Source organism: Oryx dammah, unplaced genomic scaffold (assembly GCF_014754425.2).
Source record: "Oryx dammah isolate SB20612 unplaced genomic scaffold, SCBI_Odam_1.1 HiC_scaffold_25, whole genome shotgun sequence".
Lineage (NCBI taxonomy): Eukaryota > Metazoa > Chordata > Mammalia > Artiodactyla > Bovidae > Oryx > Oryx dammah.
The window spans coordinates 6,552,290-6,579,548 of record NW_024070209.1 but is presented as its reverse complement, the minus strand read 5'-3'; the positions used below and the strand labels follow the sequence as shown (position 1 = coordinate 6,579,548).

Here is a 27,259-nt window from a genome sequence, read left to right as displayed (position 1 = left end):
ACACACACACACACACACAAAGACAAGTTACTCCTGTGGGTGTACCAAGGTCCCCGCTTCCTACACACACACACACATACACACACACACACACACACAAAGACAAGTTACTCCTGTGAGTGTACCAAGGTCCCCGCTTCCTACACACACACACACATACACACACATACACACACACACAAAGACAAGTTACTCCTGTGGGTGTACCAAGGTCCCCGCTTCCTACACACACACACATACACACACACACACACACACAAAGACAAGTTACTCCTGTGAGTGTACCAAGGTCCCCGCTTCCTACACACACACCCTTGCCCAGGAAAACTGCATCCTCGAGGTGTCCTGTCCCTGCTGAGCCTGGACACAGATAGGGTGACACCAAACACCTTCAGGGAGTCATCTGAGGGAAGACTACAGACAACCAACAGAACGGGAGGAGAGCAAAACGGAAGCGAGAAAATAAGAGAGGAAGAGAGGAAGCGAGCCTCGGTTAGAAAAGAGACATTGAGCTTTGAGAGAAGCCTCACAGAGCCAGACCTCTAGAATCCCCTCTGTATTTTCAATGAGAAGTGATGAGCAGCTCTCTAAGACCTCCTGACTTGTCCACACTGACAGGCTCCTTCCACTTCAGTGCTGTGCTTCCCTCTCCACGGAAGACTGTGAGCTGTGTAGGTGCTTGTATGTTTATATGCGTACACACACACACGAAACCTACTGGTGCAGCCAAGCATCTCCAAGAACCTTCCATACAGCCTCACAGAACGAACCTAGGTTTGGTTCACTAACACTGTTCTTTAAGATAAAAGACGCTAGAACTCTTCACTGCGACCCATCTGTCTTGGGAGGCCCTGCACAACATAGCTCAACGCTTCACTGAGTTATGCCAGCCTCCTCCCCATGATAAGGCTGTGATCCATGAAGGGGGAACAATTAAGATATTAACCATGAGACCAAATGAAAAAGAAAGTGTCCTTTTAAAAACAGAACTTGCCATTGTTCATTACTGCTTATAAACCAAATACACATCAGAACATATAGTCATCATCTGCTAGCGATTCTCACAGTGGTGGCTTGCAGCTCGGTCCGGAGATGTAACCGTGAGGATACTACAGCGCGCTGCTGATGGGCACAGCTGTCACGTGACTTTGACAGATGTGGGCCGTGAATGTGGCGCAGAGCACAAGTGCAGTCCAGACACTGGGCTGTGTGGTAATTCTCATTGAAACCTCATGCATGTGCAAATCATACCAAATGGATGATTTTAACACGTCATGGACTAAGCAAGGCTTCCCTGGTGGCTCAGACAGTAAAGAATTTGCCTGCAATGCAGGAGACCCAGGTTCAATCCCTGGGTTGGGAAGATCCCCTGGAGAAGGGAATGGCAACCCACTCCAGTACTCTTGCCTGCGACAGAGGAGCCCGCCTGCAATGCAGGAGACCCAGGTTCAATCCCCGGGTTGGAAAGATCCCCTGGAGAAGGGAATGGCAACCCATTCCAATACTCTTGCCTGCGACAGAGGAGCCTGGTGGGCTACAGTTACAAAGAGTCGGACTGACTGAGCAAGTAAACAACATCATGTGACTGGTTTCGATATATTTCTTTCTAGCGATTGCACAAAGCAGTGTCTTCTATCTCGTTCACCTCTCTGTATAAGAACAACCAAGACCCTCCAATGGCACCTGAAGTTTGCCGAGACCACCAAGTTAAAACCCTGACACATCTTACGTGCTTAGAAATCCTTACAGACATGAGTTCAGTACTGTCTGTGGGTGTGAACAGCACTCAATATACAGACAGGTCACACTGCTGGCGGACCCTCACACACAATGCATCTCCCTGAACCTAAGATGCAGCTAGGCAGCTGCTCCATCACATATCATAATGACGCTATGATTCATGACCAACTGTAAGACATACAGTCACAGGTCTGAAATAGGGCTGCAAGTTAGAAATGATGACATATGACATAAGAACAGCTTCAGCACAGTTTGGGAACAGCTTTTCTAATATGACTGAAACATCCAAATGTTTTCTGACATAAAGTAATCAGATCAACGTCACTTGCCAGAGTATTTCTGGGTCTTCAGTAGTCAAATCATGGAAGCCAGATGAAACGGGTGTTCAGAGGAAGGCATACTGTCCTCTCAAACCACCCTTTTAGGATAAGGATTGTATATTCTTTGAATCATCCCTTCTCTGGCTTCTCTGGTTTCAAAATAGAAGGTTATTGCACAGTTTATAAAATAAAAAGGCATTTAGCACCACTAATTGTCAGGCACTGTCTAAGCATCAGAAATGTAGTGTCTCTCAACAGCTTTGAGATAGGTACATCTGAGACCCTCATCACAACTAATGCGTGTGTGTGTATATGCACACGCGTGCTCAGTCAAGGCTGACTCTTTACGACCCCATGGACTGTATTCCACCAGGCTCCTCTGCCCATGGGATTTTAGGCAAGAATACTGGAGTGGGTTGCCATTTCCTCCTCCAAGGGATCTTCCCAATGAGAACATCGAACCCACATCTCCTGGGTCTCCTGCATTTGCAGGCGGGTTCCTTACCACTGCACCATCTGGGAAGCCAATGCTTTCAATATGGTGTTTTTAATGTATGAGTCTTTAGGATAATAATGAACCAACATGGGAGTTCAGATCTCCCATCGGTCATTAGTTAAATATAGGTTTGGTGGTCTCGCCCCAGTATATATTTACACATATCACCACCACAAACACACACCTCACTCTGCCAGAGAAGATACATGGAAAACAAACTCCGAGCAGGCTAACAATTTCTAAACTAATAACAAACCCCACATTTGCAAAGAAAGGGGAACTGGCAAGTAAGCCGGCCAAGTCCTAGCTCGTCTCTAGGGGGGCCAAGGTAATGTATAGATGAAGGAAAAAAAAAAAAATGAAGTGTCACTTGAGAGAGGAGAGGGGACATGTGGAGAAGAAAGAGAAGGCCCCCTCCTGGTCTCCTCCAGGGACCAAGCAGCTGCCAGACCCGCCCCGCTTCCCCTGTGATCTCAGGCAGCTGGTGCCAAGTAGAATTTTGGATTCTTCCACTGAGAGCAAGCTCCCACAGAAAAGGCCTTTGTCTCGGCTGGGCTGAGGCTGGGGAGGAGTTTCCCATTGCCTTCCTTGGCTACTGGAGGACATCTGAGCATCACAGTCATCTTTAAAAGCAGCCAGGGGTCTGGGAGTCGCCTGACAAGTCCTGTCCGCCCCACCGTCTGAGCGTGGAGCCGGGCAGACGACTAGCGGGGTTTTTTAATGACTCCTTAAAATGCTCGGACTCCGAGCACACATGCGGCAAAATGCTGTTTAAACTCTTGTAACCTGAATTCTGTCTCCTTCCACTGATGGCAGTAACTGTAAAGAGACAGAAGTGGACCTCGGCTGACTGGGAGAATCCAACAGGACTGGGAATGTTCTCCCAGCACACCGCTTACAGAAAGAAGCCTACTCAGTAACAGCTGAACAACAAAAAACAGGGAGGGCAATTCATCATGCACTCTCTTTACTAGATGGAGAGAATCATAATAAAATGACATATGCAAATATCTCTAGCAAGTTTCACCACTGAAGTGTATAAACACACATATACTTAAAATGAAAATATCCATTTAAAAAACAGCTTACAAGTTTGTTTTAGTTAACAACCACCAAACCCTTCTTCATGAGACTGTTAACTGGTAAAGAAATGAGAAAAAAATCACCTTTGACTTGCAAATTAAGTGATAAAGAAATGAGAAAAAATCACCTTTGACTTGCAAATCCCAGTGACATCTGAGAATATTACTCAGTACCACAGCAAGGTGAATGAACCAAAGTTAACTTGTCTGACTCAGATACACGAAAAGTCCTACAACTTAAATTCACTGGTAATTCAACCAGACAGAGGCGAACACAACTCGGCAGGGAAGATTCTCAGGCAGAAGGAAGGTTCGGAATCTAGTCAGAGGAAGGAAGGACACGTCCTTTAAAATGAATCAGCGTCCATCGGCTCCAAGATAAAAGCCCCAACAGAAGAAGGCCGAGTGAGCACGCGCTATGTGCTAAGCTGTTTCAGTCGTGTCCCACTCTTTGTGATCCCCACGGACTGCAGCCCACCAGGTTCTCCTGTCCATGGAATTCTCCAGGCAAGAATACTGGAGGAAAAATACATTTCCTCCTCCAGAGGACCTTCCTGACCCAGGGATCAAACCAGAATTTCTTGTACCTCCTGCACCAGCAGGTGGTTTCTTTACCACCGCATCACCAGGGAAGCTGAATTCACATACGCACCTTCTACAACTATTTAAAGGAAAAAAAACAGTGATCCTCAGACATCTTCCCTAAGCATTCACCCCCAAAATGCACAGGAGCTGCGAAGAAACGAGACACAGCAAACCTTCTGAGACTGGAACCAAATGAAATCCACTCTGACTGGCCACCATCTGCACTGCTGCTTCACCACCCGTTTTACCAAAATGTCCATTTCTTAAACTCAGAACAAGGAAAAGCTCAGCAAGTCTCCATCGGCACTGGACTAAGTGATTTATAGGCAAAAACTCGGTGAGACGATGGTAGTCTGATTTCACCAGAATCTTCAAGTCTGCACAGAAAACCATCTCAGGCTCTTGAATCACTCATGTCTTCTACACCAAGTAAGTACCAATAATACCCTTGGCATTACTCCACAGTACGCAGAATAATTTTCACAGCATCACAGGAGAAGGTAAGTGCACGCTCAGACCAGATGTGTCTGTGTGGGTGCTGCCAAGCACACATGGAAATCCCACAGCTGTGTCCATCGATCAGACATGATGTCACAGCTCCACTTGGAGACTGCCTGGCAGCCAGCATCCCCCTCCCACGCAAGCGAAGCAACAGATGCTGGAAACGGTACAGTAACAAACGCTGGGACTGGGCCACGGCGGCAATGCGATGGATGGGAGATTCAAGTGAAGTGTCAACAGAGATACACAGTCTACCAGTGGCTTCAAACAGTACATACGTTTCAGTCAGGCTTTTTAAAGTCTTACGCTGCTTCCTTTCCCTAACTCCACTGTTCCTTATGCTCAGACGAGTTACGATAATAAAGATGATGGCAAATGCCTTGTTATTTAAGGAGCATCTGTCAAGGAAAATACATTAAGTCATCAGAATGTACAGTGGTGATTAGTGCCCGCTTTTCAAGATCTTATTAAAAACAAATAAAAGAAGTGCTTCTCATCACATGGTCTCATGAAGTCAGTTAAGGTGGCCTGTTCTGCAGGAGCTCAAGATCTAAAGGACACACTGTCCACACACAATACATGGACAGAAGTGACCACTGTGTTGTTCAGTCGCTGAGCTGTGTCCCAACTCTTTCGTGACCCCACGGTCTGTAGCCTGCCAGGCTCCTCTGACCATGGGATTTCCCAGGTAAGCATACTGGAGTGGGTTGCCATTTCTTCCTGACCCAGGGACTGAGTCTCTTGCACTGGCAGGTGGGTTCTTTACCATTGTTCACTTAAATTCACCCAATCTCAACTGATCCAACTTAATGAGATCCAATTGTGATCATTTTCATTACAGCAAGTGGGGACCTTGACAGTGTAGACTACTTTCTCTTGTTTTTGAGGGTCATTACATCAGATTCATCACTGATTATGATCATGAAAAATACAGAAGGAATAAAGAAAATGCTGAAAGCTAATGAGTGTTCTGATTACATTACATCACTATAAAGTGTAAACACACACTAGGAACAAGCTTACAGGTAGGTTGGTGATGTGCGTTATTTTAAAACAGCCCTATTATCAATCAGAAAGGATGAAGAGGGCTGAGAAGGTCTCCCCCCAAGGTGTCTTGGGGACCATGGGGGAGGGGAGGGCAGTGAAGCAACAGGCAAGAACCCAGGCTGGCCTGGAACCCAAGCTCAGAGAGTCAGCAGAAAAGAGACCGGTGTCTCTAAAGGAATGAACAGTGAACAGCGGTGTGACATCGAGACACCCCAGGAGCCCCGAGTAAGAAGTCCCTGGTGGAGACCAGTGGCTGCAGGGACGTTCAACACCAAGGAAGATGGGATTTTTGAGAGAAGTTCCTGCAGAACACTGGGTCTCTAGTCATCAGAAGTGAGCGATATTCCTGATTTTTCTCTGGACTCTTGCAGTGAAACGGGTAAGATTAAATCAGAAAAGAAACACTTAATCATGTCCCAAACATAAGAAATTAAAAAGCCAAGGTCTGATTCCCTAGGACAGGCACCTGAGCGTCTCTTCTCGGTACAAGGAGAAGTTCCCCCACCTGGTAGGTTTCCTTCTGTGTCTGCAGCAGTTTCCGTTCAGTGCCTGCTACGTGCACGCAAGACTCCTCAAGGCTGCACGGCCAGCCTGACACCCATGGGTGAGATCGCTCTCTCAGAAGCCAGTGGGACATCAAAGAGTATGATGAGAGCAGGGAGGGTAAACTACCACTACCCGCAGAGGTGCGAATGGCTCCCACAAACGTAAGGTGATGTCAAAGAAGCAGACACAATGCGAGCCTATGACTCTTTACACTGACCACAAACACAAGCAAAAATAATCATGTTAGAAGTCGGGCGAGTGGTTCCTCCCAGGGGAAGCGGATGGTAACTGGAGGGACTGCCAGGCATGATCCTGGGCTGCTACCAGTGCTCTGTTTTTTTTTACCTAGCTGCTGACTCGTAGGTGGGATGAGTTCAGTTTTTGGAAATGTCCTGGGTTTGTCATTTGTGCACTTTTCTGTATGCGTGTCACACTACACACACAGAGGCAAGTAGACACAGCTGTCCTTGAGAAGTGGCCGCTCCCAAGCCTCTCCACGTTGTGGCCACAGCACAGCACATTAAAGAGAAAAAAACCAGGCCCGAGAAGGTCTGGATGTAAGAGAAACAAGAGCAGAGAAGAAACAGCACAGGTCCCCCGGGCCGGGAGAGATCGCCCAGCCTCCAGAGGCCCCAGGCACCACGGTGACCATGAAAGCGCGGACACAGGGACAGCTGCCCTGCAGAGGCCTGGGAGCCCAGCAGCCCTGAGCTGGCACCTGGGTTCTGGACCCAGCACCCCTCAGGTGGAGACAAGCAGCTGCCTGTTCCTTGGCTGTCTGAACAAACAATGGGGTTTATGATGAACACCTACCTCCCAGCGAGGAGACTGAAATTTGGGGGACATGCCAGGCAGATGGTGCTTATATGACCAGTTCCAAATAAAACCCCAGGCACTGAGTGTCCAAGGAGCTTCCCTGGTGGACAGTGCTGCCCACGTGGTAGGACTTCTCATTGCTGGAGGAGTTAAGCTTGTCTTTTATGACAACTTCAGGGGGCCAGGACTCCTGGAAGTCTGTGCCTGGATTCCTTCGGACTTCACCCCACACACCTTTGAGCTCTGCTGACTCTGCTTCATGTCCTTCCCTGGTTGTAAATCGCAGCTGAGGTCAGTTACAGGCTGACTCCTGAGTCCTCCTAGTAGCCATTAAGCCTGAGGATGATCTTGAAGGCCTCTCCAATGCACATATGTTTTTTTTTTAATGTAACTTTTTATTTTCTATCACAGTATACCCAATTATTTTGGCCAATATTTTAGCCACCTGATGCAAACAGGAGAAGACTGATGCTGGGAAAGACTGAAGGCAAAAGGAGAAGAGGGTGGCAGAGGATGAGATGGTTGGATGGCATCACGGACTCAATGGACATTAATTTATCCAAGCAAATTTCAGGAGAGAGTGAACGACAGGGAAGCCTGGCATGCTGCAGTCCATGGGGTCGTAGAGAGTCGGACAGGACTTAGCAACTGAACAACAGAGCTGATTAACCATGTTGTGATAGTTTCAGGTGGACATCAACAGGACTCCGCCATACATATATTAATACATGTATCCATTCTTTCCCCAAACTCCCCTCCCATCCAGGCTACCATCTAACGTTGAGCAGAGGTCCATGCCGATGAACATCTTTTTAAGTAAGTTTGCTAGGAATGGAGGCAAGAAGGAAGTGTAGAGATGAAAGAGATGAGAAGTAGAATTTCACATGTATAGCCCTCTTACAAAAGAAAAGCTGGTGGGGAGGGAGGACAAGAGTTTTACAGAACAGTGCCCACATTTAAAAAATAGCAATTTATGTGACTGAAAAATTGCTGGGTGTTTTTTCCTTTCAATAGAGCTATTTATTTTCCTTAGAAAAATGCTTTCGATTCACGAAGTGACAAGGTAGCCGTATCCGCCTGGAGATGGTTCATCAACCGTCACAAGGAGCTCCCTTTCACGGCAAGCTTTATTTTACCGGGGGCTCAAGAATGGCTCCTTCTGGAGCATAATTAATCTTTCTATTCCACCCTACCTCTGAGGAGAGCCTGCATTAGAAGACCAAGTGTTTAGGAATTGTTTAAATGAATGAATTAGTGCAACTTCGTGAACAGCATTTAAAGACACAAGAACAAAAGCCCAGAAACCACGGCTGGCACATTCCCTTTCCAGTTCCCACTGCACCTGGCCAAAATCAAGAGCACTTTTTCTTACTTCCATCAAGGATGGATGATCATAGTTTCCTGTTCCAATGTTTTTTCCTAACCCATGCAGCCATAGAAATAATACGTATGAAAGTAAGTGCTGTCTCCACTGTTATAAAAGGGAATATATATGTGTGTGTGTGTGTGTGTGTATATATATATATATATGTATATTTGCCAACACTCAAAATGCTTTTGGAAATTCTCCTTTAAAGTTGCCGGGACATTGCAGCAAAATAGCAGCTGAGCACCACCCATGTGAAGGACTCCGTCCTAGGCCTGGAAAGGCGAGGAGAACCCTGTAACAGTCAGCTTCCACAGCATTCGTAGCTCAGGACGGAATAACATTACGCACGGAACGAACATGAAGAAACTGCTCCCCAGGTAGCCATTAAACAGCACGAGGAGAGAACTCACAGGCGGGACCGAGGAGGTCGCCAAGGCCCAGGCCGTGCGACTACAGCGGGGTGAAGGCGCCTCCGGAGGCAGGAGGCAGATGCATGAGGATGCTGAGGACGCCGGCCACCTGCAGGGGCCAGAGAGCAGCTGCTCAGGAGGGCAAGCGGGCGTGTCAGAAGGTTTTCAGCAGAAGCAATGAGTGATGCTACTTTATTAACTTGAATGAGGAGAAGGGAACAAAGAAACCGCCATTTACATGCAAAAATTATACGCTGGCCACTGGGCATCTATTACGTCATTTTCATTCTGACGAAAGCCTGTGAAGTAGGAATTACTATTCCATTTTACAGATGAGGAAACTGGAGCTTTATTAAATTTAACTCAAGGCTCTAGTCTGCCAAAGGACATTAACACTGTCTTAGAATAAAAGCCAGGATATGACTATTACATAAACACGGCTGACTTTCGATGAGGCTCATAAAGTATAAATTCACTTTGAAGAATATTTATGGGCCTCACATTTCTGTTCACAGGAAAAAGGAGAAAAGTAAATAAATCAATTTTATTAGTTTGGTGACCATTCTAAAAACAAAAGCCAGAAATGTACTCACTCTTTCTAACCACTAATAATTTTAAGAGACTCCTTTTCTTTGCTAGAGGGATGAAATTCAAGTGTGAAGGGCAGGTCTTACTATTATTTATTTATGATTAATGTATAATACCTATGGTTGCTTTTAACATTTTTTATTACAAAAATATGAGAACTGTAAAAAGTGGCCATATCCCCAAGTATTTTACCACAACAAAATAGTACTAGAATTTTCTTGGACAATGAAATCAATTGTTGTTGTTCAGTCACTTCGTCATGCCCAACTCTTTGCAACCCCATGGACTGCAGCACATCAGGCTTCCCTGTCCTTCACTATCTCCCAGAGTTTGCTCAAACCCATGTCCACTGAGTCAGTGATGTTATCCAGCCATCTCATCCTCTGCCGCCCCCTTCTCCTCTTGCCTTCAATCTTTCCCAGCATCATAGTCTTTTCCAATGAGTTGGCTCTTCGCATCAGGTGGCCAAAGTGTTAGACATTTACCATAGTCCTTCCAATGAATATTCAGGGTTGATTTCCTTTCCAGTGAGTTGGCTCTTTGCATCAGGTGGCCAGAGTACTGGAGCTTCAGCTTTAGCGTCAGTTCTTCCAATGAATATTCAGGGTTGATTTCCTTTAGGATGGACTGGTTGGATCTCCTTGCAGTCCAAGGGACCCTTAAGACTCTTCTCCAGCACCACAGTTCAAAAGCATCAATTCTTCGGTGCTCAAGAACCAATACTATGTGAGTCGGTGATGCCATCCAACCATCTCATCCTCTGTCATCTCCTTCTCCTCCTGCCCTCAATCTTTCCCAGCATCAGGGTCTTTTCCAGTGAGTCAACTCTTCACATGAGGTGGCCAAAGTACTGGAGTTTCAGCTTCAAAATCAGTCCTACCAATGAACACCTAGGACTGATCTCCTTTAGGATGGACTGGTTGGATCTCCTTGCAGTCCAAGGGACTCTCAAGAGTCTTCTCCAACACCACAGTTCAAAAGCATCAATTCTTCGGTGCTCAAGAACTAATACTGCTCAAGGACCAATACTATGTATCTATTATGTGTTTCTCCAGTTCAGTTCAGTTGCTCAGTTGTGTCCGACTCTTTGCGACCCCATGAATCGCAGCACGCCAGGCCTCCCTGTCCATCACCAACTCCCTGAGTTCACTCAGACTCGCGTCCATCAAGTCAGTGATGCCATCCAGCCATCTCATCCTCTGTCATCCCCTTCTTCTCTTGCCCCCAATCCCTCCCAGCACCAAAGTCTTTTCCAATGAGTCAACTCTTCACATGAGGTGGCCAAAGTACTGGAGTTTCAGCTTTAGCATCATTCCTTCCAAAGAAATCCCAGGGTTGATCTCCTTCAGAATGGACTGGTTGGATCTCCTTGCAGTCCAAGGGACTCTCAAGAGTCTTCTCCAACACCACAGTTCAAAAGCATCAATTCTTCGGCGCTCAGCCTTCTTTGCCCACCAAAACCAGAACATCCTGTTCAACTCAAAGATTTGAATGCCTACAAAACATACTGGGTATCGCCTCTGGTTATCTGGAGCTAGGCAGATCCCAAGTACGGGACGCAGAGCTATACTCTCAGAGTGAACTAGGGGATATTAGAGCACAGTGTAAAGATCAGGGTGCTATTCTGGCAAGGAGCTGTGGAATCCAGGCGAGTCAATCTCCATTCTAATCATCAAGTGCTGTCATCCGTAATAAAGTCAACCTGACAAACACAAAAGATCTGAGGTATACAGTTCATCTAGTCTTAATCTTCCTCTACTTATTTACTTACGAAATAGACAAGAACAGTACACGAGAATTTTCATACTGTGTAAAATCCTTAGTTACATTCTTAGAGTAAATCAATCACAGATAACAAATTCTATCCCTCCAAAACAACAACAACAACAACAACTAAACCTTTATGAAAATCTCACCTTTATTTACATCCTCACCAGCAGTGGTAGTAGTAGCAGTGAAGGCGCTCAGTCATGTCTGACTCTGTTACCTTTAAAACACATTTGCTATTTTTTGTTGCTTTTTAGTTGCTCAGTCGTGTCCAACTCTTTTGCGACCCCATGGACTGTAGCCCCCCAGTCTCCTCTGTCCATGGGATTCTCCAGCAAGAATACTGGAGTGGGTTGCCATTTCCTTCTTCAGGGGATCTCTCCCCCCACCCCCAGGGACTGAACCTGCATCTTCTGCAATGACAGGCAGTTTCTCTAACCCTGAGCCACCTGAGAAGTCCTGAAAACACATCCTCGGGGACCTATTTGTTGAGCAGTTTGGCCTTAACCCTAAGTTTACTTCATATTTCTTTTTAAGGGAAAGGAGGATACTGGCATTCAGAAGGAAGAAGAGTAAGTCTAGGGGAGGGATGGACTAGAAGGTTGGGATTAGCAGATGCCAATTATTAATGTATAGGATGAATATATATATGTATAACTAAGTCACGTGGCTATAAACCAGAAATTAACACAACACTACAAATCAACTACACTTTCTCACAGTCCATCTGTTCCTGTGGTCCCCGCCTTTGTTCCTCCATCAGATGCAGGGGAGGAGGGCATCCACGTTCCAGCTGAGCCTGGCACACCCAGTGCTTGGTACACGTCCTTAAGAAATATTAGCTCACTCCATCCACTCTACACTTTATCACTGAAGATGAATTCTAGTATCTTTTCAATTCTAATAGAACTTCTTAAAAAAAAAAAAAAGGTATCAGAAATAGTACAAAGCACCCTCTGGTTCTTTTGTAAAAGGTCCATGTTTATTTACTCTACACCAGGTGGTGACTGCAGCCATGAAATTAAAAGACACTTACTCCTGGAAGGAAAGTTATGGCCAACCTAGATAGCATATTCAAAAGCAGAGACATTACTTTGCCAACAAAGGTCCATCTAAGTCAATGCTATGGTTTTTCCAGTGGTCATGTATGGATGTGAGAGTTGGATGGTGAAGAAAGCTGAGTGCCAAAGAACTGATGCTTTTGAACTGTGGTGTTGGAGAAGACTCTTGAGAGTCCCTTGGACTGCAAGGAGATCCAACCAGTCCATCCTAAAGGAGATCAGTCCTGGGTGTTCACTGGAAGGACTGATGTTGGAAGCTGAAACTCCAGTACTTTGGCCACCTGATGCGAAGAGCTGACTCATTTGAAAAGACCCTGATGCTGGGAAAGATTGAGGGCAGGAGGAGGAGGGGACGACAGAGGATGAGATGGCTGGATGGCATCACCGACTCAATGGACATGGGTTTGGGTAGACTCTGGGAGTTGGTGATGGACAGGGAGGCCCGGCATGCTGTTAATCATGGGGTCACAAAGAGTCGGACACGACTGAAGTGTCCACAATGGGGTGACATCACCCTCCAAGGCTTCCCAGGTGGCGTAGTAGTAAAGAAGCTGCTTGCCAATGCAGGAGCCACAAGAGATGTGGGTTTGATCCCTGGGTTGGGAATATTCCTTGGAGAAGGAAATGGCAGCCCACTCCAATATTTTTGCCTGGAGAATCCCAGACATAGGAGCCTTCAGTCTGTGGGGTCGCAAAGAGTCAGACACGACTGAGCATTCCAATCACTCTCTAAGGGGATGAAAAGTGGTTCCAAGAGGTGGAGGGGAGAAACCTACCACTTTATGTATAAAGCACAAGATATACACACACAGTACATGAGCAGATGCATGCAGACTATAGTTTCCATTAGTGTGATTAGAAAGAAAAATCTTATGAGTCTTCTCAGGGAGGTGATTGTAAAATGAGGGCATGATCTGTTGGGAACACAGTCGGACTCAGTTCAGATGCTCAGTTTGTGTCCAAACCCATGTCCATTGAGTCGGTGATCTCATTATCCGTTATCCCCTTCTCCTCCTGCCCTCAATCTTTCCCAGCATCAGCGTCTTTTCAAATGAGTCAGCTCTTCGCATCAGATGGCCAAAGTATTGGAGTTGCAGCTTCAACATCAGTCCTACCAATGAACACCCAGGACTGATCTCCCTGCAGTCCAAGGGACTCTCAAGAGTCTTCTCCAACACCACAGTGGGACTACTGGTTCTCAAAGTTACTGTCATATTAATTAAAATAAACCAAAGCTTAATCAATTTCTAATTAACTTTCAGAGCTTTTCTTCAAGGACATGCCTTATACCATTATTAAAACAATAACAACAATAAAGAGGTACAACTTGTGACCTTCTCTACAGAAGGCTAAGGAAGGAAGACAATCCAAATTAGGAAGCTGAAATCTAATATCAAAATCATTTAAGTTAGAAGTTACTGAGGATAAGAAAATGCCAGATAAGGAAATTCAGCATCCCACAAACTTGGCATGTCAGTTTCTCTCTCAGGAGCTATGACAAACCTAGACAGGGTATTAAAAAAACAGAGATATCACTTTGCCTACAAAGGTCTGTACAGTCAAAGCTATGATTTTTCCAGTAGTCATGTATGGATGTGACAGCTGGACCATAAAGAAGGCTCAGCGCTCAAGGATAATGCTTTTGAACCTGTGGTGTTCACGGAGAAGACTCTGGGGAGTCCCCTGGGCTGCAAGGAAATAAACCAGTCAATCCTAAAGGAAATCAACCCTGAATATTCACTGGAAGGACTGATGCTGAAGCTACAATACGTTGGCCACCTGATGCGAAGAGATAAAGACCCTGAAGCTGGGAAAGACTGAGGGCAAGAGGAGAAGAGGGCAACAGAGGATGAGATGGTTGGATGGCATCATCAACTCAATGGACATGAGTCTGAGCAAACTCCAAGAGATGGTGAAGGCGTGCTGCAGCCCATAAGGTCCCAAGACTCGGATATGACTCAGCAAATGAACAACAACAAGCTGAGAAAAAGAAGGCGGGTTGTTAAGGCAAGTAAAAAACAGAAGTTAAGGGAAAAAAGACTATTTGGAGGCGCGTGCACACAGCTGTGTGAAGCTGAGAGCTGACTCTGATGCACTGAGTGCTTCCCTGAGGAAGGGGACGGCCTGCGGAAGGAAGGGGACGGCCTGCGGGAGCTGCAGGTAGCGGGAAGAAGGACCCAGGAGCAAACTATAAGGCTGCAGTGTCGAAGTGTCTTCCGAGCAGCAGCAGAATGGAGCAAGTTCCGGTCTGCAGCACTCTCTCCCCACCTCCCTCCTGTTCTCACACGTCCATCACACCGTGCTCACCTCCAGCTGAAAACTGGTAAATCTGGGAGCCTCCCAGGGCCTTGCCTGGTCTCTGGAATGAGCGTGTGTGCTCCCTCCTGCCAGAGTGTGACCGCCGCAGGAGCAAGAATTTGTCGTCTCCTCCATGGAGCTGGCTCAAGGCGATGCTCACAGTCCTGGTCCCCAGATTCGACCCACAACGCTGACCATCAGGCCTCTTCTTCTGGGGCACCTGAGTTAGTGGCTAGGCTTCACACAGCTTTACCTCTCCCATGCTCTCACTATAGGAGCATGGTGCCAGAAGGAGGGGGGCACCCACCAACTCCTGCCAACCGGCACCCTGCACCCCAGCGCGCATCGGGCCCAGTCTCCTCCCAGCCTCCAAGGAATATGTCTCATCACCAACACTCAGGTCGTCAGGACTAAGAAAAAACTCTGCTCTGGCTAAATCTACTCTCTCTATCCACCCATCCTTTAAGGTCAGGATCATATCAGCTCTCCCAACAGCCTACTGAGAAGCCAGCAGCTGAAACTGTTAATACTTTCAAAGGTTCCATAAGTTGAGAATCAAGAGATCTGGGCTCTAGTCCCTGCCACCTAACTAGCCATGTGCTCCTGAGCATGAAGGTCAGTGTCTCCAAGCTGGAATCCTTCACTTGCAGGCCTGAGGGGATGTCTCCTCTCCTAAGGGTTTTTGAACTTGAGGGTGCCTCGAATCCCCTGGAGGGCTTGTTAAAACCCTGACTGTTGGGCCCCAATCCAGCACTTTCAATGCAACAGTCTGGGGTAGAGCCTGAGACACTGTGTTTCTAACAAATTTCCAGGTGTGCTGCTGGAGAGAATCCACCCCTTTAACCCCATCTGACGCCAGGGACCATGGCACCACTCCGGCCAGAAGACGGGACTGGGTGAGGTGATGAGTGGCAGGAAGACCGCCCCCACCCCCCGCCTCCAGACAGAGCACCATTCCTTCTCTCTCCAACATAAAGCACTACACACCTCTGTGTTCTCCACATCATCACAAGACAGACCTCCTGTGCTCAAAACAATTATTGCACACACAAAGGGCCCTGAAATGCACAGCGGTACTTGGGTTTAATGTGGTTCACCATCCAGACAAGCTGGCCTAAGCTTTCTAAAACTGCTTTTTGAAATATACGCCTTTTTATATAGTTTTGACTTGCAAACCATGTAAATGATTCACACATTCGAAAATTAAATCAGGAGAAAAAGGAAACCCTATGAATGAATTAAAATAGAAACTGAAGCTAGCAGCTACACACCCGATTGATAAACCCCACAAGGAGATGAGTATTCCTAGTAACGTCTGAATATAGCACTCTGCAAATATGAAAGTCTAAGGACAAAAACAGCTTCAAACAAATAAAACTCTACTCTGTTCACTGCTAAGTGTTGTAATTCTGAAATGATTTTATGTTTACTGAAAGTGAAAGTTGCTCAGTCAAGTCCAACTCTTTGTGACCCATAGACAGGACACCGGGCTCCTCTGTCCATTGAATTCTCTAGGCAAGAATACTGAGGTAGGTTGCCGTTCTCTTCTCCAGCAGATCTATGTTTATTGGAGGATAAATTAAATAAGTAAATGTCGTGTTTTATTAGGAACTAAGAGTTTTCAGTCTAGGCAAAGAGAAAACTATAAAATACACAAGATTTTAGAAATTAAGGAAAAAATGATTCTGAAAAATATATTCCCAAGCTCTATCTACTGAGAGGGTCTAGAAGCAAAAAGGGCTTTCCTGGTGGCTCAGATGGTAAGGAATCTGCCTACAATCCAGGAGAACCATGTTAGATCCCTGCGTGGAGAAAATCCCTTGGAGAAGGGAATGGCTATCCCCCTGGAGAAGGAAATGGCAACCCACTCCAGTACTCTTGCCTGGAGAATTCCATGGACAGAGGAGCCGGGTGGGCTAGGGTCCATGAGGTTGCAAGGAGTCGGACATGATTAAGCAAAGACACAATGTGACCCACACAGGAAAGCAGAAAACCTCTGCAGCAATGACCTCACTGAGCGTCCAGATGCTGGTTTCTGAGTGCATTTCCCACTGAAAGGAACTAGGGCTCCTCGGAGGAAGGGACCTGCATTCTGGAAGATGAGCCTCAAATACCTACTTGTCCCAAAAGACAAGGAAGTATTCAAAAACTTCCGTGTCAAGGAGCTGCAGAAGGCAGTCTTTAAAGAGCTCCCGTGGCTAGATGTGGCATGCTTTCATTAGATAATAGCAACGGCAGCCTCAACTGATGGATACACATTGAAGAAATATTAATAAAACTGCCTATGTCCATAGCAATATCTAGAAGAAAGAAGACAAAAAAGGGTGGGGTAGGTAAGAAAGGAAACTGTTCTTTACAGACTGATGCACGCTAAGAAGCCTGGAAGATAGAATCTGAAAATCAACACTTGGCAGTCATATTAACACAGTATCTACATGTAGATTACTTCCATGGACTGTAGCCGACAGCATGGGGAACTCTGCAGTCACCTCTTCCATCAAAATGGCTTCACTAACGATCAGGATGGACGTGCCCCCTGAGGTCATGCAACAGGAAGATCCAACACCACCAAGGTGTTCTTGCCAAAAACACTTATTCTACATCTAATTAAGTTTACAGGAGATAGAGGAGGAGGAACAAGTTAAAGCACAACATGAGGAAACTATCAGACAACTCCAGAATGGGAGCTACTTTACCAAACACTTGGCTGGGCTCTTCCAAAAGTCAATTTCTCTAAACAAACAAACAAACAAAAAAGTAGGAGGGACTGACCTAGATTAAAAGTGACTTAAGAGATGAGCTATCCAGTGTGTGTGTACACACCATATCTTCCTTATCCATTCGTCTATCAATGGATATACATACCCACACACACGTATACACACAATGGAATATTACTTGACCATAAAGAAGAATGAAATCATGCCATTTCCAGCAACATGGATGGACCTAGAGATTATCACACTAAGTGAAGTCAGACTGAGAAAGACAAGCATCATGATATGACTCATAGGTGAAATCTTTTCTAAAAAATGATACAAATGAACTTATTTACAAAACAGACTCAAGGACACAGAACACAAACTTATAGTTACCAAAGAGGATTGAGGGGGATGATAAATTAGATGGTGGGGAGTTACCTAGACATACTACAATATATAAAACAGCTGAACAACCAAGACTTCCTGTATAGCACAGGGCACTATGCTCAGCATTCCATAATAACCTAGAATGGAAAAGAATCTGCAGAAGAATATGTATGTATGTATGTATGTATGTATAACTTGGGCTTCCCTTGTGGCTCAGATGGTAAAGCGTCTGCCTATCATGTGGGAGACCCAAGTTCGATCCCTGGGTCGGGAAGTTCCCCTGGAGAAGGAAATGGCAACCCACTCCAGTATTCTTGCCTGGAAAATCCCCCACGGAGGAGGCCCGTAGGCTACAGTCCATGGGGTCACAAAGAGTCTGACACGACTGGGCAACCTCACTTCACTTCGTGTGTAACTGAACCACTATTGTACACCTGAAATTAATACAACATTGTGAGTTAACTATACTTCATCTTTTAAAAAGATATTTTAAAAAGAGGTAAGATAACCAAATGTAATGCGCAAACCTCCATCGGACCATGATTGGAAAAAAATGGCTATAAAAACATCCTTGGTATAACTGAGTATATTTGAAATAGACCACATTAGGTGACAATCTGAAATGATTCATCCTCTCAAGTGGTATTTTGATTATGGCTGTGTTTTAACAGAAGTGTGCTCAAGTATTTATAAGCACTGCGTCTTGGTATCACAATACAGACATACCATACACACAAATGAAATGCTAAAAGTTGCTGAATTCAGCAAAGGGTAAAGAGTTCATTTTCTGAACACTGCTGTACTTCTGAACATTTTCAAAATAAAGAGTTGGTTGCATATTATTTAACTAAAAACATAAATTTCACTTCTTAGACACAAATCCTAAGGGATTTATGGACCCCAAGTTGAGAATTACTGATTTAGAAATTCTTTTGTTTACCTTCCACAGTGTTAAATAAAAACAAGAGGTACCTCAACTGCAAGAGAAACTAGCAGGCTCTTGTGTGTAATGGGAATAATGCAAGTGTGACCTGAAGACACAGGACTGGAGGATGCGTGGGTGCGGGGTGGGGGATGGAGGCTGCAGTGAGCCTCCTGAGGCTCAGACTCTCCTTGCTGCAGCCTTTAGGACTGTAACCAGAGAGCTGATGTATTTTAAAATATGAAAGACGACAACTAAAACTGCAAATACTTTGTAAACATAATAATCATTTGTGCTTAAATAGCAGGGTTTAAAGGGGGCTTCCCAGGTGGCGCTAGTGATAAAGAACTCTCCTGTGGATACAAGAGATGCAGGTTCAATCCCTGGGTCAGGACGATCCCCCGGAGGGCATGGCAACCTACTCCAGTATTCCTGCCTGGTCCCATGGACAGAGCAGCCTGCCAGGCTACAGTCCATGGTGTCGCAAAGATTCAAACACACCTGAGTGACTAAGCACAGCACAGGGAACTAACACCCCACACGTGATTTAGCATGGCACGTGGGGTTTTAAAGGGGAATGATTTCCCACTAAACAAAAGGTATAAAAAATTGACATATATAAAGACACAAGGATTGAAATGAAGGGGCTATCAAGAATTCAAACAGCCAATTCAACCAATTCAAGTAACCCTCAAAATGAAACACACACACCCCCCCCCCCCCCCCCCCCCCCCCCCCCCCTGTCACAATGGGGAATTCCAAATAAGCTCTGTGGACTGGATCAGTGCCGAGCCCCCATGGCTCACCCTGGATCTAAGCCATGCAGGCAGACACACATGCTATACTCTAACACTGGAGTCCAGGTCAGTTCTGTGCAGGACTTTAGTTGCGACACTGTACTACAGTTATGCAAGATGCTACCCTTGCAGAAAACGGAGTGCAAGATACGTGGGACCTCCTTGAACATTTTTCTGCAAATTCTTGTGAATCTGTAATTATCACGAAAGTTATGCACTGTAGATCTCACGGCCTGGTCTTGTCCTGTTTGAACACACCCTTCAAAACTTCTCCACCATCAATCAGATATATGACACGCTTTCTTTAGCAAGAACTCTTTCAAATCCTAAAGAAAAGCGATTCTTAAAAAAAAAAAAAAAGAGCTCTAGAAGAAGCATAAAGACATGTGTACACCTCCAGCAAACAAAGGGCTCCCTCCCACATCCCTCAGTCTCCCAGAAAGCACCAGGGCAAAGTGGGGATTCTCGATCTGCTTTGGTTTCCAGGGTCACACAGTCGAGCGCAGCAGGTGAAGAGGACTCGGGCAACCAGCCTGGAGGATTCATTCAGGGCTGAGGACAGCTGACAGCTGGGGACAGCACCACCCCCGCCAACCCGCTCCCCACAGCTGCTGCTCCTCTGGCCTTTAGAGAGCCTGAGCAACAACCAGGAGCCTAACAACTGCCTCTCAGTTCACTCAAGGAACAGGCTCGACAGGCGGGACCAGTCTGGGATTCTTCCTAAGGATCAGCACCCACACCTTTGCACTCAGAAGTCAGGCAGGACCCTGCTCTGAACCAGAACCCTCTCCCACAGCCCCTTCTGCTGGAGCTGGAAGCAGAAACGCCAGCGGCCAATTGTCCCTCCTGCTCCCGCTGCTCGGCAAGAAGGGCAGGGCAGCGGGCCCCTGGAAGGCAAGGTCTGGGGAGCATGCTCCCCAGGGTGCCGACCGCACCAGCTCTCCACCCACCATCACATTTGTTCACAGGTCAGAGGTCACTCTGGAGAGAGGTCACTGCATGAACACAGCAAAGGAGAAATGTTACTGAGAGGCAACACGGCAAACGGTTGGTTGGGTTTTTATCTGCTCTGAAGACTCACCATCTGGTTTTCATTTCATCTGAACACATGGGTTTTGCATAATTATTATTAAAGGAGTCTTGGAAATGCATTTATCCAATGCTGCCTGAGTTTTTCAGGCAAGGAAATACCTTTTGTATGTGCTGTGCTGTGCTAAGTGGCTTCAGTCGTGTCTGACTCTGCAACGCTATGGACTGTAGCCCGCCAGTCTCCTCTGTCCATGGAATTCTCCAGGCAAGAATACTGGAGTGGGGTGCCATGCCCTCCTCCAGGGGATCTCCCTGACCCAGGGCCTGAACCCATGTCTCTTGCATCTCCTGCGTTGGCAGGCGGGTTCCTTACCACTAGCACCACCTGGGAAGGCCCTACCTTTCGCATGCAACTCACCCCAAGTGTCTGGTACACACACGGGTCCATGTTTTAGGGCCGTGCTCAGAGTGGTGAGGAGATGCCCAGGGCACCAACGATGACGACTGCTACACGGGGGAAGGAGGGGGACTTACTGTACCCTTTACTTTCCCTTATTTTACACTTTAAACAAACAAACCAACAAGCAACAACCGTTCCTTGCACAGAAACAACGTGCAGTGTGCACTGTGGGGATGAAGAGGATGCCTCAGCGCAGACAGGCTCACGACAGCTCCCAGAGATGGCGGCCAGGGCAGCGTGGGCCGAAGCCAGCGAAGAGCCTCAGCTCCCGGGCGGGTGGCAGATGCCTCACAGAATTTCCAGGGATGATGTCTACAACGGTACCCAGAGTCTGCCCACAACCAAGTCAGGAAGCGCACCGGTAAGTGTCAGAGGCTGGAGATGCACCAGGCAGCGCGGACAGCCTGGCGGGAAGGGGCCCCACTGGTCTGCTCAGGGGGCACCCCATCAGTAACCCGCTGTGCCATTTCAGTCACAGGAAGTCGGCATCTGCAGCTCCTTCACCACTCTGTGATCTTAAAATTAACATTTAACTGGAAAAGAATCCAATGGGACACTAGAACACAACAGAAACCACCTAGGAGGCTACAAGAATCCTCTGGCCAGCCAAACAATGGTACTTTTTTATTATATAAAAAAAAAAAAAAAAAAAAAAAAAACACGACAGTGGGATTTCCTGGGCTGTTCAGAGGTTAACACACCGCACTTTCAATGCAGGGGTCATGGGTTCGATCCCTGGTTGGGGAAGTATGATCTCAAGTGCTGCAAAGTGCAGCCAAAAATTTAAAGAGAGAGAGAGAAAGAGAGCAGTCACTGCATCAAACACCACATCTTCACATACTTCTGTAAAGTTCTCCCAACTGCCTGGTGGTCGGTCCAGAGACGACATTTTCTAATTCTCACTTAAGCAATCCACATGCTGGCAATGAGTGTGACTAGAGACGGAGGGAAGAAGAAGGCAGAGGAGGAGACCTTCCGGGTGATCAGCAGCACACCCGGGACCACTTTAGCCATGTTCTCCCTCAATGGGCCGCACACTTGGGGAGATTACAGCTTGAGTTAGACACCTCGAATCCCCATGGTTTCTGGTTAGCACTCTATAATCTGTAATCTATGATGTAAATCTCACTCATAATTCTCTCTCTCTGAACGCCACTCAGTCGTGTTTGACTCTGAGACCCCAGGGACCGTAGACCACCAGGCTTCTCTGTCTGTGGGATTCTCCAGACAGGAATACTGGAGTAGGTTGCCATTCCCTTCTCCTTCCCAACCTAGGGAACGAACCCGGGTCTCCTGCATCTGCATCTGCACTGCAGGCAGCGTCTTTACCATCTGGGCCACCAGAGAAGCCCCTATAACTAAGCAAGTTAAAAGCAATCACGAGAGGATGAAGTTTCAGATGAAAATTTAAAAGAAGATGGATTTGGCTCATTATACCCCATGGTTACTTTTATAAACTGAATGTGGACTCATGCCTATGTGCACATGATCACACACGGGCACACACACACTTACCTTTCATCGGAGTTCACGTCTCCTCATTCCCATCCAAAGCTACACAGTAAAATCCTCATGTGGCCATTCTGAAAACTATTTTTTGCTACTAAATTTTGCCAACAATCTGCTCAGCATTCTAGCAGATGTTTCTGTTTGCAAACCTCTGGGAACTTGGCTGGGATCTGTTTTCTTTCCCCCATGTCAAAAATAAAAGAAATGGCCCAAATGTGGCCCAATACCCCAGAGAACCTCTTCCCCACCCGCCCCCTCAACCTCCCTACTCATATGACCTCCATGATGACTTCTCAAATCTTTTCCATTAGAGAAGATGTTTCCAATTATGGTCCATTATGCTGCCAAGGATGACATCATTCCAATGTGCTTTTTTTTTTCCTTAAGAAAACGCTACTGATTCTTAGTTACTTGGGACCCATCTGCAACAACTTAAGCCAGCTTGTCTGCTGAGCCTTCTGAACCCACAGTGTCACATGAGGGTAATTTGCTCAAGATCGATTCTCCAAACAGAACAACTCCTCTTCAATAGGGGGAGGCTGAAGGGGGGGGGGGGGGGGGGGGAATCCTTGTTTTTTATCTAAGGATTTCTTTGAAAACATCTGTGACCCAACCTTACCTCGGTAACATCCATAACTTTGATGGCTGCCAGCTGACCTGTTTTAACATGTCGACCCTGAAAAACAGAAAAAAAATAAAGATAATTGGCATAAACACTCTGCACCAAGATGAGAACAGAATGGCTGAAGTTTCAACAAATCACCTCTTCTGAGCTTTTTCCCCAAAAGTGATGATGACAGAGTCCCAGGCTCTCCCAAGAGAACCATATGGGGTTCTATTGGTTTGTAAGACTTCGTGAACCACACTGAATGAACCAAACAAGCAGCATAACAAATAAGTTTTGATAAAATCAATTCCTTCCTTTCCTGGCTTTTATTTACATATCATTACCTTTCAATCAGAACATCTTAAACCTTTCCTTCCATACCTCAGGTTGATCAGTCTTTTCTTCTCAACATTTCACATGAAGGAAATAACCAAAAAACAAAACAAAAAAAAAAAAGGTCTAGATATCATACTGCCATCTGGGAAGCCCAGATATTATATTATTTACCATCAAAAATGGATAACAGTCATCTTCTGCTGATGCGCCCCCAAGAGCACCTGATTTTCCAAGAGTTTACGGAGAACCTTCCCGGACACTTTCCTGTGGTCCCCATGCAGGGAGGCTGCAGCACAGTTACTCAGAACAAGGTTGGGGGCGGGGGTGCATGCAGAGATGGGGTGCAGAGAGAGCACTGCCTTACAGCCGTGTCACAATTCCCGGCCCAGGACATAAACGTTTGTTACTCAGGTATCACGAGCATCTCAGACAAGCTAGACGCTGCTCTCCTATCCCCTGCCCTGACGAGGAGCTTCCTCGTCATTGGTTCTCCTCCCATCCCTCTCGGTCCTGCTCTGCAGGCATCTCCCCAGCCAGCAACAATGTGCTGCCTCGACGCCGTGAGCGCCCTCTCCTTAAGGGCTTTGCAGAAAACGGTCCTTCTGCCGCAAATGTGAAACAGAAGGCACATCCCCAGACTTTCCAAGAGGTTGCCTCACTGTGGCCTCGTGATGGAAAGAGTTATGAACTTTAGAACTTGAAACCCGAGAGGGGAAGCTCTCCATTTATTCTGGAAAGCTTGGGCAGGGACTCAAATTCCAACTTGGACAAAACAACTCCATGAAAATGACAGTGAATTACCACTGAGTCTCAGCTCTCTGCGGTCTCGGCAGGATGGGGTCCAGCAGTCCCTCTCTGAGCAGGGCTGGGGACAGCCTGGATGCAGGGAAGCCAGACACACAGAGCCCACAGGCCCGGAGCCTCCCTCCAACATCCCCCACCTGCAGACCCGCCTCCTCACCCCTACCTGAGCCACTGCCTTAGATGTCTGCAGAAGCCCCACCCCTGCAGTGGCACGGGGCAGGGAGGGAAGAGCACTCCTCGTGGGCCAGCCAGTCCCAGGAGCCCTGCTTCCAGCCTTGTCACCCGGTCCCACTGCCAGTGGCCCAGTGCCCTTTGCGTCATCAGCCTCACGCTCCCATCACATCCTCCTGTGTCCAGCACAGCACAAGGACAGGCTGCCACGGCTGTTTGTGTTTAGTCACTTCAGTCGTGTCTGACTTTGTGACCCCGTGGACTGTAGCCTGCCAGGCTCCTCTGTCCACGGGATTTCCCAGGCAAGAATCCTGGAGTGGGTTGCCATTTACTTCTCCAGGGATCCTTCCGACCCAGGGACTGAATCTGGGTCTCCTGCATTGCAGGCAAACTCTTCACCATCTGAGCCACCAGGGGAACACAACTGGGTGACCCACAATCCCAGCCCCACACTGTACGTGACGTGACCTGAGGGGCTATCTCCCCCTTGGAGGTAGAGGGTGGACCCTGACAGTGTGTCAGGGAACTGGGCTTAAGAGGCCATGGTTGACTACCTGCCCAAACACCACTCAGCATCTGTTGACGTATCCACCTTTTGACTCTCAACAGAGGGTTCTGGGATCTGGAAGCTCAGCCCCTCTGGAGCGTGGTGCCCACACAGACACGCAGAGCCAATGACCCTCTCTGCCTGCAGGACAGGGTGCCCAGCATGGGCACCACGGCCGTGCCCACACAAACTGCCCACACAAACTGCCCCCTCTGTCGGCAAAGTGACAGCACTGCCCATGTCATGGGGGTGTCATGGGAAAAGATGATGGAGGGGCAAAAGCAGTACTCAGCACAGGGCCAAGGGCAGCCCCGGTGATCAAATACAGCTGGACCTTGTTCCCCACTAGCGACAGAAGACTAATTTACCAGCAGAGACTCAGCAGCCAGGTGGCCGTGACCACACAATCCTGAAGCCGAGTCATAATTTCCGAGAATCCAAGTAGAAAGAGGAGAGCTTAAGAGGACAGATAACTCTCCAGGCCCTTCCATGTAAGGGACACCAAGATCAGCTCCTCCTCACCAGGGTGGCCCTCAAAACTGGACACACAAGCCTGTTATTCTTCCTGCAACGGTGTGCTCAGTTGGTCAGTCGTGTCCAACTCTGTGTGACCCCACGGACTGTACTCCACCAGGCTCCTCTGTCCATGGGATTCTCCAGGCAAGAGTACTGGAGTGGGTCGCCGTTCCCTCCTTCTCCAGGGATCTTCCTGTCCCAGGGATGGAACCCAGGTCTCCTGCCCTGTAGGTCGACTCTTCACCCACTGAGCCATCGGGGAACACCTTTCTGCAGTGGAGTTGCTGCCACATAACTGGCGATACAGAAGCCAAAAATAAAGCTGGCTTTCAGTCCCTGGCCTCCTCTCTCCCACGAGAAATCAGGAAAAGTCAATGAAAGAACACCCCAGAAGAACCCTCTCTGGAATGTGAAGGCGAGTGTGAGCAAAGTTCAAGCCTCTCACCCACAGATTTGGGAAACTAAAATGTGTTTTTCTTGGTTCCTTCTTTTATCTCACAAATTTTCTTTCAATAAATATTGGAGATCAGAATGCTTTTGCTTTCTGTTGAGTTTAATTTGAGATAACTTTACAGGTTAACTGCCTGAAACTGACCTTCTATTTGCTTAAGAGCAAAGCCCATCATCAGGCTTCCCTGCTGGCTCAGACAGTAAAGAATCTGCCTGCAATGCAGGAGACCTGGGTTCAGTCCCTGGGTTGGAAAGGTCCCCTGGAGGAGAAGTGGCAACTCACTCCAGTATCCTTGCCTGGAGAATTCCATGGACAGAAGAGCCTGGCGGGCTATAGGCTGACAAAAGAGTCAGGCACAACTGAGCGATAGAGCACAAAAAGCCCATCAACACCAACCTAGGCAAGCAGAGGGTGGTCTGCTCTTAGCAAGAGGCCAGGATGTGAGCTGCAGGCTGAGGGGACAGCCCACCACCCCTGTGCAGGGAGGCGGGGGGGGGGGGGTGGAGGTGGTTGCTGAGAGGGCTGCAAAACAGTCGACAAGAAGGAGCATTACGTAGTGACAGAGAAACACTGCAGTCTGTACCAGAAACACTTAGCGAACAGGACAGATTACGTGGAGTGCTCCAGGTCACCCTGGGTGACACGAAGGGCCTTTAAAGGTGGAGTCAGATGGGACACACTGTGGGACCAGTGGTGGAGACCCCAAGGACTGCCTGGTAAGCCTGAAGATTTCAGGGGGCAGGAAGGGTCCCCTTGAGATGTGAGCTGCAGACCATCCTCACCAAATCCCAGAAAGGCACACACGTGCAAGTGTCACCAGGCCAAGGGAGAGGAGAGAGCCCAAAGACTCAGACCAAACCCAAGAATCCTCTAAGAGAGGTGCAGGAATCCATGGCTAGCAATCCTTACGCATTCTGACTTTTGAAAATCGCTTCTCCACGCTTGCATGAAAAAGCCCAAATTCAAGTTCTCATATCCTCTCTGGTATTTATTACCATAAAGATACACACCCATCTTAGCTGAGGTCTTGATATGGGAAGGTCAGACTTATAATAACAAACGAGCTCTAACAAATGTTGATTATGTTTACCACAGAAACAGAACTATGTTCTGAAAGGTCCAGAAGCTCAAAGGACAGGCAAGCCTAGTTCATCAAAACGGTCGATGAACAGATGAGAAAGTCAACCCACAATGCAAACAGGAGACGATCCAGGGGCTCACCTGCTGTGTCTTCTCTCCCCAGACGTCTCACTCCTAAGAATTCCAGCTGTGAATGGGAGACGCACCCGGCAGGGCACAGAAAATCTCTAGGGTAGTGAAAACCCTCTGCACGGTACTCTAATGACAGACTCATGTCACCACATAGCTGTTTAAACTCACAGCCTGTACAACACC

The 27,259-nt window shown here is 47.2% G+C and overlaps 1 protein-coding gene across 50 annotated transcripts in view; it reads right to left on the bottom strand.

Moving 5' to 3' along the window:
- The window catches only part of MAP4K4 (mitogen-activated protein kinase kinase kinase kinase 4), a 152,256-nt gene that overhangs the window by 57,600 nt on the left and 67,397 nt on the right, over nt 1-27,259 (bottom strand). For all 50 annotated transcript variants that reach the window (XM_040267706.1, XM_040267709.1, XM_040267724.1 and 47 more), the window contains exon 3: nt 23,052-23,108. In XM_040267706.1, coding sequence (XP_040123640.1) covers nt 23,052-23,108 — 57 coding nt within the window. The remainder of the gene's footprint in view (nt 1-23,051; nt 23,109-27,259) is intronic.